Source organism: Onychostoma macrolepis, chromosome 04 (assembly GCF_012432095.1).
Source record: "Onychostoma macrolepis isolate SWU-2019 chromosome 04, ASM1243209v1, whole genome shotgun sequence".
Taxonomy (NCBI): Eukaryota; Metazoa; Chordata; class Actinopteri; order Cypriniformes; family Cyprinidae; genus Onychostoma; species Onychostoma macrolepis.
In genome coordinates, this window is record NC_081158.1 from 18,488,298 (window position 1) to 18,501,664 (window position 13,367).

Sequence of the window (13,367 nt, forward strand, 5' to 3'; positions counted from 1 at the left end):
AATGGCACAGATAAAATATCGTTGGAATCACTTTCAGAACGATTTTTGTCCAGCTGATGAACAATACAAACATTGACAGCCAATCTGAATCCATCCTGCATCCGGCAGACGCGCGTGCACTTAGATATACAAACGATATCGTCCGCTTGTGTGGACACTAATATCGTTATCTTTATAGTTATCGTTCTTGGTGTGAACGGGGCTTTAAGTAGCACGGGTGTAGCAATAGCCAACAATACATTGTATGGGTCAAAATGATCGATTTTTCTTTTATGCCAAAATTCATTATTAAGTAAAGATCATGTTCCATAAAGATATTTAGTAAATTTCCTATTGTAAATATATCAAAATTGATTAGTAATAATGTGCATTGTTAAGGACTTCATTCCTTAGGCGATTTTCTCCATATTTTGATTTTTTTTGCACCCTCAGATTCCAGATTTTCAAATAGTTGTATCTCAGCCAAATATTGTCCGATCCGAACAAACCATACATCAATGGAAAGCTTATTTATTCAGATTTCTGATGATGTATAAATCTTAGTTTTAAAAAAATGACCCTTATGATTGGTTTTGTGGTCCAGGGTCACATGTAGTTAATTAATATTACTCAGTACTTAAATGTATATTGCATATATATACATTTAAGTACTGAGTACCCAAACAAATCTAAAATAAGAGTAGCTTGTCCTGGTGCGAGCATTAAAGGGCTGCCGGAGATATCGGCAGCAGGAGGTGACGTCAGCAAGCCGCTTTCCCTCTCGTTGACTCAATAACAAGAAAGAAAGTGACCTGAGAGAAATGCTTTGTCTTGTGCCACATCGCTCAGTTTCGACACGACTTCAACAGCGCCGGTGTAAATTAGTAGTGTAGCCAATGCGACCTCGGTTCTTCGGTCTGCTGTACAGATGTCTTTGTCTTCTCGCCAGTGAAGTTTAACGGGAAATCTGTTTAAGTCGTTTGCGCGAGGATTTCTGTTCCGAAAAGGATCTTATGACTCTTCTTTTGATTATTACACGTAAACATGTTCGTTTTTTGGAGGAGCAGCGGTAATATGAGTGAGTTGGTGGGTCCGGAGTATCAGGGTTGCGTGGACGGATCTCTGATGGACGGGTTCAGTGTTTTTATTCAGGGTTTGTTGGCGGTTCTGGCTTTCAGCACTTTAATGTGTAAGTTTCTTATGATTTTTTAAACCAAACCACAAATGAAACTGTTTCTGTGTGATGTGACAGTGTTTACTTTTTTCTCCTTCTTTTTTTTTTTTCTGATTACGGATATGATGTAGCACGTGGCTTGGGTTTGTTTGTTTACAGTCTTGTTTGTTAGCTATTGTTGTATATGGAGGTACTATGGTACAGTGTTTTTTTTTTATTTATAACGTTACTTGGTATTGGTGCTAAATGATTAGCATATTTATACAGCCTAGCATGGTATTTATATGGTAACGTTACTCCAAAAAAAGTACAAATAATATTTAATTAACACTATACACAGATTAAGCCATGTTTACTGTTTAGTGTTCCCTGTAAAGAAAATGAGAGCTGTAGTTAGCCTACTTGCACTTGACCATAAAATGACAAATTACAAAATTAAAATGACATTTGTTGAATCTGTCTTAACATTTAAACAGAAAACTGGCACATATTTAGGCTTAGCAAAATATGTACATAAACACATTGAAATAATATTTACAGTACAGAGACAATGTGCTGGTTTTAATTATTCTCATTCCGCCTTAGTTAATATGTCTTGTAATCTGTGTTTCCCCCCTTCTTCCTGGTGCTTTTAATGCATTCACTCTTCTCACTGTGTGCTAATTCAAGATCTGAAGTGTTTAACCTTCAAGCAATAAGGAAACTTAATGACTTTTAATCAATAACACTTCATATTATAATATCGTTCAGTGACCTAAATAAACAAAACCTAGCAGCATACACGCCTATCCACACATAAACTTGGGCCATATGAAATGTTTTTCTTTCACTCAATTTTTAATACCACATTTCAGTCTTCATCTCATACATCATTTTTATTTTCAAATGAATGACTCTTAAAAATAAAGGTGCTTAAAAGGTTCTGAATCGATTGGATCATGAACAAAGCAAGAGTTTGCAAAAACAATCCCTGAAGATCTATTTGTTTCTTGATTGACATTATCGAGTAGCAAAGAGATGTGAGCAGAAAATGAGGAAGATTAGTACAGGTTTTTTTGTTTCTGTTGCAAAATTAGCATGGGGAAATCTTTCGTCTGTATGTGAAATTCCCAGTTGCATGGATTTCCATTGAAATGACTGGATTTTGTTCGTAAAAATGCTCAAAAACGTACTTTCCAACCATGAGGTACGAGTATTACTCAAAGATAAGATTGTTTCGCCGTGTGATAACACATGATAACAGCATTGACTCCTGTAGCTCATGTGATGCTCAGGTCCCAAACTCAAGCTGCTGTTTCCAGCTGGAGGGTTCGAGTCATGTGACCTTCCGTTCAAGTTTGGACCCTAAGGTCCAGAGTTGTTTCTTTCCCAATATCTAACCATGTCATATGATCATTCAGTTCAAAGATACACTACAGTGTTTGCTCGGTTAATATTTGGTAATTCTGACCTAATATTCATTCAAACTGCTACTGATCGTTTATAAAGTGAATGTGGAGGTGTTAGAATGTTATTTACTTAGGTCTTAGATTAAAACCTTGAGTAACTTGTCCCAAATATGCGGTACGGATAGGAATAAGAACTCAAAACATGCAGCTTGTTGAGGAGAAGTTAGGTTTTTAAGCAATCGGAATTTAGATTTTTACGTGTTGGATGATAAAATAGGCCAATCTGGAGAAAATATCCTAGAAATGGGCTAAGTAACTGCATAGCAATGTCCTGGCATGATGGTAGTGAGTTTTGGGCCTCACATTCTTTTGCCAAAGGATGTGAAATGTAGATTTCTAAGCTTGTTTTTTTTTTTTGGTCATGCACTGAATAACCCCAAAAACATGGTAAATGACCTCTGACCTTTTTAAAGTTACACATTACCATGGATCTGTGCTGTTCCGGTTGATCATTAAACTTTTTGCTGTGTACAGAGAAAAAATATCCTAATCATTAGTTATTATCATAGGACTGGCATTTATTTATTCATTTATTTATTCCAGTAAGAAGGTTAGCTTACATTTTCAGGATAGATTAAGAAATTTAACCTAAAAACAAAGCTGGGAGAAGTTCTATCTGTGACATTTGTACTTTATAATCACCGTCAGAACTCTGCTTATGCTTGTGTTTTTACTGTATGCACTTCCTCTTTGTTATTCTGGCCACTTCCTGGCTTCTTTTTGGCTGCTTATCTTTGTTGACGTCATCACTGTTAGTTTCCTCTGACATTCAGTAATCATCCTGCTTCTGTTTGGCTGGTGATTACAGACTAACCGTTTGCATATTTGAAAAACATCCAGATATGTTTTTTAGCTTCTGTTATAGTGGGCTAGTTTGACAGAGAATTTTGGCATTATATGCAATTATTCTCTCCCTTGAGAGCGCTTGTTTTGATGTACATCAGTGATAACATTATTTCATGATTTTGTTGGTGATTTAGCGGTTTTTCCCCCCACCAATTTATTTGATTTAATTTTGGTTTATGTGAGCTAGACTATTATAAAGACAGTGGTGCGGCATTTAGGTTTAACAGAACTAATTCACCCAAGTGTTGCAAAAAAAAAAAATTCTATTTTTGATATTCAGCATAATTTAAAAAAAGTTTTAATGAGGCTGAAGTAGTATCTAAACCTCATAAAATTAAATTTCGTTTAAGTTTTGCTATTTTTGTTGTTCATTTTACTCTTTAAAAAAAAAAAAAATATATATATATATATATATATATATATATATATATTATTGTTTATCTCTTTTTGTGAGTATCTTAATCTTACTTTAATAATTTTTTTATCATCTATGTGAAATTGGGCACAGCCCCTTATTATTTAGTGTATATATATATATATGTATATGTGTGTATGTATACATATGTATGTATGTATGGTATGTATGTATACACATTTTCCTTATAGAACGTATATAACATTGTATATTAATCAAAATTAATATTTTTATTCAGTAGGGATCCATTAAATTGATCAAACACGACAGTAAAGACATTTATAGTGTTATAAAAGTTTTGTATTTCAAATAAATGGTGTTCTTTTGAACTTTGTTCTTTTAAAAAATCCTGAAAAATGAATGTATCGCAAAACTATATTAAGCAATACAAAAAGGTTTTAGATATTGATGATAATAAGAAATGTTTCTTGTGCCAAATCAGCATATTAGAATGATTTCTTAAGGATCATGTGACGCTGGTGACAGAAGTAATGATGCATATAATAATTAATAAAAATATTAATTAATAAAATACAGGAATAAATTACATTTTAAATATATATTAAATAAAAAATATATATTTTAAATTGTAATAATATTTCACAATATTACTATTTTTAATGTGTTTTTGATCAAATAAATGCAGCCTTGGTAAGCACACTATCTATATATATATATATATATATATATATATATATATATATATATATATATATATATATATATATATATATATATATATATATATATATATATATATAATATAATATAATTTGTTTTTTGTTTTTTTTCAAAAACAAAATATCTTTACATCTTTGTCTTTACAGTGAAAAGGTTTCGTGAACCCGTCGGAATAAGAAGACCATGGAGGATCTGGTAATAATATTAAACATTAGTTGAGAATTATGGTAAAATAATACAAAAATAGCACAGAAGAGAGCAAACTCTCATTCTTTTTTTTTGTTTGTTTTCTCCAGGTTCTTTGATACGTCAAAGCAGGCCATTGGGGCTCTTTTCATGCATTTTGCCAACATTTTCTTGTCCACACTCACCAATGAAGATCCCTGTTCTCTGTGAGTCAATTATTAGCCTGATTATTTGTCAAGTTTATTGCTTTAATCTGGCATTAAACTAACCGAATGGCCCTTTTCTGTTTTTAACAGATATCTGTTGAACTTCCTGTTGGATGCCACGTTGGGAATGCTGGTGATCTGGGTCGGGGTGAAGGTTGTTTCCAAGATCGTGGAACATAAACAGCTAACACTGCTGATGTTTGGAGAATATGGTGAGTTACACTGATGGAAGCTGGTTATAACAGGTGAACAGTGGGGATAAGGGGTAAGTTTAATGTCCAAGACTACTGGCATAACTATCGGGAAAACGTAAACAAAAAATTCAAAACAAAAGAGAAACCGATGAGCCGTTTGTTACCACCAGAGGGCGCTGTATGTTATATTTGTCAAATATGTTTGGGTAGTTTCCCCACATTTGCTTTTTCCCTCTGAGGGATTCCCTGGGTGAAATACCATAGAAAAATAAAATGACACACACACATATACTCATACGTGTGCACATGCACTCAAAGCAGATGGAATACGCCCATAGTTTCACATGATTTTGGCCAAACAATTGTTCATGACTGTTTTTCTGCTTAGATCAGTTTTTAAATCCCTCTTTTGACTGTGCGCCATGTCCAGTTTACCGTAATGTTTTGAGGCTGATCACTTAAAAGTGCTCAGATGCTAAAATCAGTGCTAATACTATTATAAAATTACCAGCATTCATTAAAGTTAAAGAGAATTATTTTTTAAAGATGTTTAACATATGGAAGAACACAAGTGACATATAAACAAATAAATAAATATTTAATTCAATACACCAATATATTGTCAAAAATAATCATCATAAAAATAAATGTATGTATCTTTCACCAAAAAAATGATGAAATGTCAAAATGTTAATGCATAATTATTATATGTGTTAATGTATAATGTAATAAAAATTACATGTTATATTTATTTATTTATTTATTTATTGTCACATTTCATGATTTATATATTTATTATTTTATATTGGCGTATATTTATTGACTTTTTTGACATGATTTATTTGTTTATTGAAAGGTTAGTTTATTTGTTTATTGACACATTACATGGTTTGTTTATTTATTGGTTTACTTATTCATTAAATACATTTATTCATTTATATGTTTATATATATAAATGACATATTTCAGTAAATAAATAAATACATATTTATTTAATAAAAGACCCTTTCTCTAAAAATTTTTTTTACAGGTTTTTTTTTTGTTTGTTTTGGCTACTGATCACTTAACAACTACATAGCAATAGTGTCAAGCACTTCAGAAAATGTAATAAATCGTAGTGAATTTCTGGATGTCTCTTTCTGTCTTGTAGGTGATCCTCCTCGGATAGCGGCCTGGTTGGCTCAGTGCTCAGTGTATTTACTCCTTGTTGCCCTGGAGAAAACTGTGGTCACTCTGGTGCTGCTCATTCCCGGGTGGACCAATGTAAGATAAACAGTCACACACTCAAACTTTCTGTTATTGTTACACAGACTCACCCCACTGGCATCATTTCCCTCTACAGCCTAGGATGGACACAACTAGAATCGGTCTCTGATCCAAATATTTTTTGTTTGAGTTTGAGCAATGTATAACTCTTTTTGGAACGGTTTACTTTTTGTTGTTGTTGTTTTTTTGGTTTGAATATTTTCCTGACTAACGCAATGACATTCATAAGGATGACAAATTCTATTTGGGCCATTGAATGTTTTCAATGCTTGTGTGAAAAAATAAGTCAGCCCAATATATATCTTTTGTTCCTTCTGTTTTTTTATGAATCAACATATATAGACAAATTACTTTTTGTAATGAGGTACAAAGCTGTCACTGGGGCAAGACCCTAAGGAACAATAGCTAAAATAAATAGTACTTATTCATACTTCAAATGTACGTTTTAGTACATTAAGTGTACATATTAGTACCGTTTGAAAGGGTACTGTTAGTACCTAGTGACAGCTTTGTAAATTTTTTCTGTACGTGCAATTTCATAATTTTTGCTGAAAAAAAAAGCTATGTATGCATGTACACTGTAAAAAAAAAAAGGTGTGTAAACAGTTTTCACATAGAATCTGCTAGTACATTTCACAAACAATTACAAAGAAACTGCAAGCAACACATCGAATTAAACATGGCATTTTAAAGTAGAAAAACTGAAATAGTATTTTCTTGTAAAACACAATCTTTGTTTTATTTACAACCTCAAAAAATATCAGTTTTCATCGAAGTGTAAGTTTTCAATACATGCAATTTCATACTTTCTCACTGTAGGATGTCTAGACATTCTCTAAACATTTTTAGGCAGACTTCATATATATATATATATATATTAGATGGATATGCATTTCTTGAAGCGTTGACCGCTGGTGTGTTTGTGTGTCATAGCTGGAGGAGGTGGTGCTGGACTACATCCCAAACCCACAGCTGGAGTTGGCTATCGTCATGCTGATTGTGCCTTTCATTGTAAACGTGAGTCATTCAAGAGTAATGCATGCTATCTGTCTGTCTATCTATCTTTATGTAATACAATGCAACTTATTTCTGTAAATAAATGTGTTTCAGTCTATAATGTTCTGGGTGGTGGACAGTTTAACAATGCGGAAATATAAGAAAAGTACATCTCTGGAGGGCTCACGTGACTGTCCTAAGCAAGTAGAGGTGTTGCCAAATGACAGCAATGACGAAGCTGAGGTGAGAATGTCCTAATAAATGCACATTTCACTTGTAAAAACACAGTTTTGACCAAAATTGTAATTATAATTAACCAATGTCTGAATTCACTAAAGAGCCTCACTTTATTGCCATCACACTATTAAACTGTAATATAGAGTGAAATGTAAGTAAAGCACATTTTTGTAGTCTTTATCCATTTCTAAGCCATTTTTAAAGTGTTGTGAGGTTTAGTGTCTCTGCTTATAGTAGCTCAATAATTGCTACATGACAAATTACTATTTGCCATTTACAGTAGATGATGCTTTTGACTTACAGTTCACTTTATACAGAGACAAGTCATTGTGTAACCTGGGTTAAAGTGCTGTAAAAAAAATATTTTGTGACAAACATTTACAAATTTTAGTAGGATACTGTACATTTTATTTGTAAGTTATTTTAATGGTCAAATGTGGTAGAAATACAATGGTTCTTTAAAGTAACAAATGCCCGTTCTCATGTTTTACTCATGGGTCACTTCTTGCAAGATTTGAAGTGAAGTGTGTCATTTCTGTGGCACCAAAGAAAATTCCAAAAGCTTTCATAATATCACCATGTGCAATCCCTAGGATGTTCTTTATCCTGGGTTTAACAAATCAGTGTTGAGATCCAGGAACAAATGAGTCAGTAAAAATTCCTTAACTTGATCCTAATGACCCTGTTCCCCATATCTGTCCCTCAAGACATTTCATCCAAGTTTGAATTAATTTAGTGGTTCTCAGCTGGTTAATTTTAGGTTTGTAGCATGAAGTAGTATAAAATGCAGTTGACCATATAATTGTGTATAGTTAGAATGCCATGAATTTACCAAGTTTTACAATGGAGGAGTGGCACATTTTATGTTACTGACCTCATAAAGCATGTACCCATTCAAACTCAATGATATGTTTGTGGAAATGTATCATCACTTGTTAGAAATGATCCAAATTAGACAGAATTTTGACTTAATCATAAAAAATGCACAAAACAAAATGGAATATGTCCCAGACTACATAAAATACAGACTAAAATGGTCAGACAGAGCAAAATGGGTTTTCTGTGTTGAATTATTTACCTGAAACCATCGAAATTCAGCATTATTTTCTCATTCAGCCTATGTTACATTGATAATTTTCCATATGACTGAGCTCATGCAGCAAATCAAAATGTTTAAATTCTACAGACAGCCACTTGAGGTCCAATGTAAAATCTGGGTCCTGAAGTAAAACTTTAAAACCCACTGGACTAATTCAATTCTTTTATTAGCTTGGCTTTATTCTTGCATATGATTTAAAATGAAATGTGCCAGCTGGAATGCATGTTTTGTTTCTTAGGTCGTATATGAATAGTTTGATTGTGTGTTTGTGTATTGTATTCTTCTTCTTGAATGGTGGGATTGTGCTATATGAATGTGATTACAGGACAGATATTTTTTTAATATTTGCGTCATTTGACCAAAGACCTTTCCAAAGGCCGGTGGCTTCTAGGGTCAAATGGTCTCCATTTGTTGGGCAATACAGTGTCTTTCCCATCTCTTTTCCTTTGTTCTCCTCTTCTTCTCTTTTATTTTTCCTCATCCCTCTTTCCCTCACTCCTCCAGTTGTGGAAGTGTGCCAGCTGCTCACAAATCATCCATTTGTTCAGCGGGAGAAGTGACATTTGAAACATGTTTCCATAAGCTCATGCTATAGAGAACAAACCCAAATCTGTGGAAAAATGTGTTTGATGAGTGCCGATATGAACGAGAACTTAAAAACGGGTCTAGTGTCAATCTTCTGCTGAATCCATGCGTCTGGGCTTGTGGTTTTATAATCAGTAGATTTACGCAACTATAAAGTGATCCAGCTCACATGAACGGGAAAACGATCATGTGTAAAATCTGTCCAGGCTCTTCAGCTGACCTCAAACTGTGTTTATATGTTTGTGTAGGTGCTGCTAAAGGAAGATGAAGATGATGCTACAGTGTGTTCTGAACAGGAAGAACACGTCTCAACAGAAGAAGTGTTAATACGAGTCTGTATGGAAGTTTAAAACAAACGTATGCTTGTCAGAATTTTATTTGTTCCTAAACCTAGTGAGCTGCCTTGATGTTTACTTCATACATAGGCAGATACCTTCCAAATTGAAATGGAAACTCGTATGTGACTCTCTAGTTAGACTTAAACTTAGCGCAACTCAGAACTTTTCACGTTAAGTACACACTGAAGATGGGACTCAGTTGATACCAATAGAGTTTGGCGTTAGCATGTTGCTAAGCTAACAACACAATACCATAGACAGTAAAAACATCTAAGTATGGCTGCTGTCATCTTGCGAAAATGACGTAATTTGGAGACAGAGTCTGCGCAGTAGTGATCAAGAAGTGGAGAAAGTCCCACCCGATATCAAAGTCCCACCCAAACTCCCGCAGACCTAATCGCACTTTTGTAGCATCAAATAATTAACTGAAAGCAAACTTATTTAAAAAAAAAAACACTTGAACATACATTAAGAGTGATAAGAACTACCCAAAAAGATGGAAACCATCTTTGGGAAAAAATAATTTTATTATCTATTTTATTAAATGTATTAATTCGATAAGTTAGTTCTGCTCACATCCCATTCGTTTACATGGAGAGGGCGGGGTTTATGACCTATTCTGCAGCCAGCCTCCAGATGGCGATCAAGATGTTTTGGCTTCACTTTTTCAGGTCATGTGCGGCACGCTTGCACAATACTCAATACTTCACACAGTACTAAGTATGTAAAATTGCCAGTGTTTAGTTAGATTGATAGATACTTTTTAGCATTAAATGAAATATGTTTATCATCAACATTTCGTTTATGAAATTTCTATGGTAGTATCGATTGGAACAGCCTTCTTGTTGTGCCAATGATGCTTTAAATAGAGCTTTTCATGGGAGTACACTTGGGAGAGTAGATTTACAACTGATTCCAATTGAGGGGTGTTTACACAACATAATTTCAACTAAAAACGGAAAACTTTTTATGCATTTTGGCCGTTAATTTATACGATAATGGTCTGAAAACCCAAACTTTTGAAAACGGGTTTAAAAAAGTGCACGTTTTTGAAAACCGTTATCGTCTCCGTGCAAACTACAAAAACGCAAATTTGTGAAAACGGTGATGTCGTACGTATTATAGGTTAACAGTGTTTCTACAACAAAGTGACATTGCCAACTACTGGCCTGGCATACATAATACTGCGTTTTTAGTTGTTTTTGCGGATCCGTGTGAACGGGGATCATTTTGACAACGTTGTCATCTGTACACGAAAAACGCAAAAGCTAACAACACAATAGGTAAACAAATTCCTTTGTCAACATTTCTCTCAGATCATCCGCCATCTTAAAATAGAATTTAAAAAAGTAAGTAAATAAAATTCATCGCAGTGATTTCTGGAATTGCCTTGTATGCTGCCAAGTATTTTAGTATTCAGTTATGTTTTGGCTAACATTAAGATACGTTCCCAGAACATTCTGATAGCAGTTGTTAGAGGGACAATGCTGTCTAGGTAGGCAGCTCTCTTGATTCTCAGCTGGGAAGTTTTAACATTTTAAGCAGACACATGCAGTTTGACATGCTATACTTCATGTAAAACGGCATTTTGCTGATACTCTTATAATTGTTATGCACGCAGCTTATATTAAATGTGAGCTCATTTTAATTGAGATACTACATGGAATATTTGTGCTTTTAAAAATTCATATCAGGCTTTTAGAATTAGTGAATCAAAATTGTGATATAAAATGGTCCCCATTTGACAAGTTACAGCATCTAAGTTATATATTTTACTTTATGCATTTATATAAACGGTAACACTTTACAATAAGGTTCATTAGTTAACATTAGTTAACAACATTGGTAAACATTGTCTCTGTACATTGGTAAACATGTCTACAACATTTATTAATCTTAGTTAATGTTAATTTCAGCATTTACTAATGCATTATTAAAATCACAAGTTGTGTTTGTTAACATTAGATAATGCACTGTGAACTAACATGAACAAACAATGAACAACTGTATTTTCATTAACTAACATTAAAAAAGATGAATAAATAGTGTAATAAACGCATTGTTCATTGTTTGTTCATGTTAGTTAATACATTAACTAATGTTAATAAATGACACCTTATTGTAAAGTGTTACCATATAAACTTCAACCTATATATAACCTAAGAGCAACAGTTTTCTGAAATACTTTATATTACATTGTAGGATGTTTGTATATATGTTTGTATGTTAATGTATAAGCAGACAAGATAATTATGAGCATACGAGTTATTAAAGGGAAACATTATCCTCCTTCCACATCCTTTAGAGTTCATACTTCTAAGAAGTTAATTAAAAGAAGAGAAATGGAGAGAGATGAGAGAGGAGGCCTAGTGTTTTTCCTGATTACAGACATTCAGACTTTTAATTTGTAGTCTAAACAAGTCATGTCACTACCTGCGATGAACACCTCACTGTAAATACACTACGACCATGTTTCCAGCTCTGATGCATGCGAGAATATTTCATATCTGAAAGATGCGCTCAAGAAACAAGTTTTATGTAAGACGATTTGTAAATATTCAGTATTAAGTGAAAGACCAGATTATCTTCGTTTAAATATTGTAGTGTTGTTTTTTATGATTGTTTTTGTATTTTTACACATCATGCACTAGTTCTGAATTACAATTTCATATAACTGATGTATAAAATGCACAACATGATGTAAAGTAACTGTAAACTTTGTAATTTCAGCTGTTAAATTATATTGATTTCTTCAAAATTGTAGCAATGTCAACATGCACATGCAATTTCTTCAACATGAGGAAACATCTTGTTGTAAAATGTTGACTTAATGCCTTATTTGTATGAAAACTAATAAAACTACGGTTTGAGTGACTTAAACTTAAGTTGTGAAGTGATATAAAATATTGCTTGTAATATAAAGTCCAATCTAGAACTAATTTTGTAGCAGAAAGTTGTCACTTAGAATTAGGTAATTTTATTTTTTTAGGAAGATTTGTTTTCTTTAATGTACTAATTGTTTTATAAAAGTAATAATGCACTTGGCACCATTTTGCTTAATTTGAACTATAGGGTCATTGTGTGGATAAACTTTCACATTTTTTCGCTATCAGTTAGCAGGGTCACGTCTCCAGACCTTTTATGTGAAGTATATTGATAACCACAGCCAACAAAGTCCTGTGTGACAAAAGGTCTCTAAGAGGTAAGCAAACTTAGGTAAGAACACCTGGAGGGGTGGGTCCTGAAACCATTTGACCCCAGTCTGATGACAGGGGCAAAACAGGTCACACTCAACCAGACATTAGTCAAGTAAGTTAGAATTTCTCAGCTGTTATGGATATAACACACACACACAAAGAAAAAGGTACAAAAGCTGTCATTGGGACAGTACCCTTTCAAAATGTACCATTTAGGTACTAATATAAGCTACTAATATGCACCCTTTAGGGGTAAATAAGGTACAAAGGTGTATCTTTTGAAAGGGTAACGTGACCTTTTTTTGGGAGAGTACATTTGTTTAACATTAAACATTTTTCTCCTTGCTAATAGTGACCTTTTCTATTTGCCACAATAATGGTCCACTTTTGAAGTAGGCAGGTCCTGTAAGTATTTTTCTAATTAATAATCTCTTTAGACAACAGTATATTTCAAGCAATTAAGAATTTAAAAAAATACATACGATTTAAAAACAACAACAAAAAAAAAACATTATTATTT

General features: G+C 33.3%; 1 protein-coding gene across 1 annotated transcript; it reads left to right on the forward strand.

Annotated features, from left to right (window-relative positions):
• The first annotated feature begins 717 nt into the window (after positions 1–717).
• tmem110l (transmembrane protein 110, like) lies at positions 718–12,530 on the forward strand. Its single transcript, XM_058774224.1, has 8 exons — positions 718–1,168; positions 4,690–4,738; positions 4,840–4,935; positions 5,026–5,147; positions 6,280–6,392; positions 7,329–7,412; positions 7,506–7,634; positions 9,561–12,530. The coding sequence occupies exons 1-8, from the start codon at positions 1,024–1,026 to the stop codon at positions 9,660–9,662; spliced, it is 840 nt and encodes a 279-aa protein (XP_058630207.1). The 5' UTR covers positions 718–1,023; the 3' UTR covers positions 9,663–12,530.
• The last annotated feature ends 837 nt before the right edge of the window (positions 12,531–13,367 follow it).

What these genes read in the sequence shown, in the direction of transcription:
- tmem110l (XM_058774224.1), top strand. Translation starts at nt 1,024, where the DNA reads ATGTTCGTTTTTTGGAGGAGCAGCGGTAATATGAGTGAGTTGGTGGGT. An exon ending in GGCTTTCAGCACTTTAATGT is followed by an intron (nt 1,169 to 4,689) that starts GTAAGTTTCTTA and finishes TTGTCTTTACAG; the next exon opens with TGAAAAGGTTTCGTGAACCC. An exon ending in AATGAAGATCCCTGTTCTCT is followed by an intron (nt 4,936 to 5,025) that starts GTGAGTCAATTA and finishes TGTTTTTAACAG; the next exon opens with ATATCTGTTGAACTTCCTGT.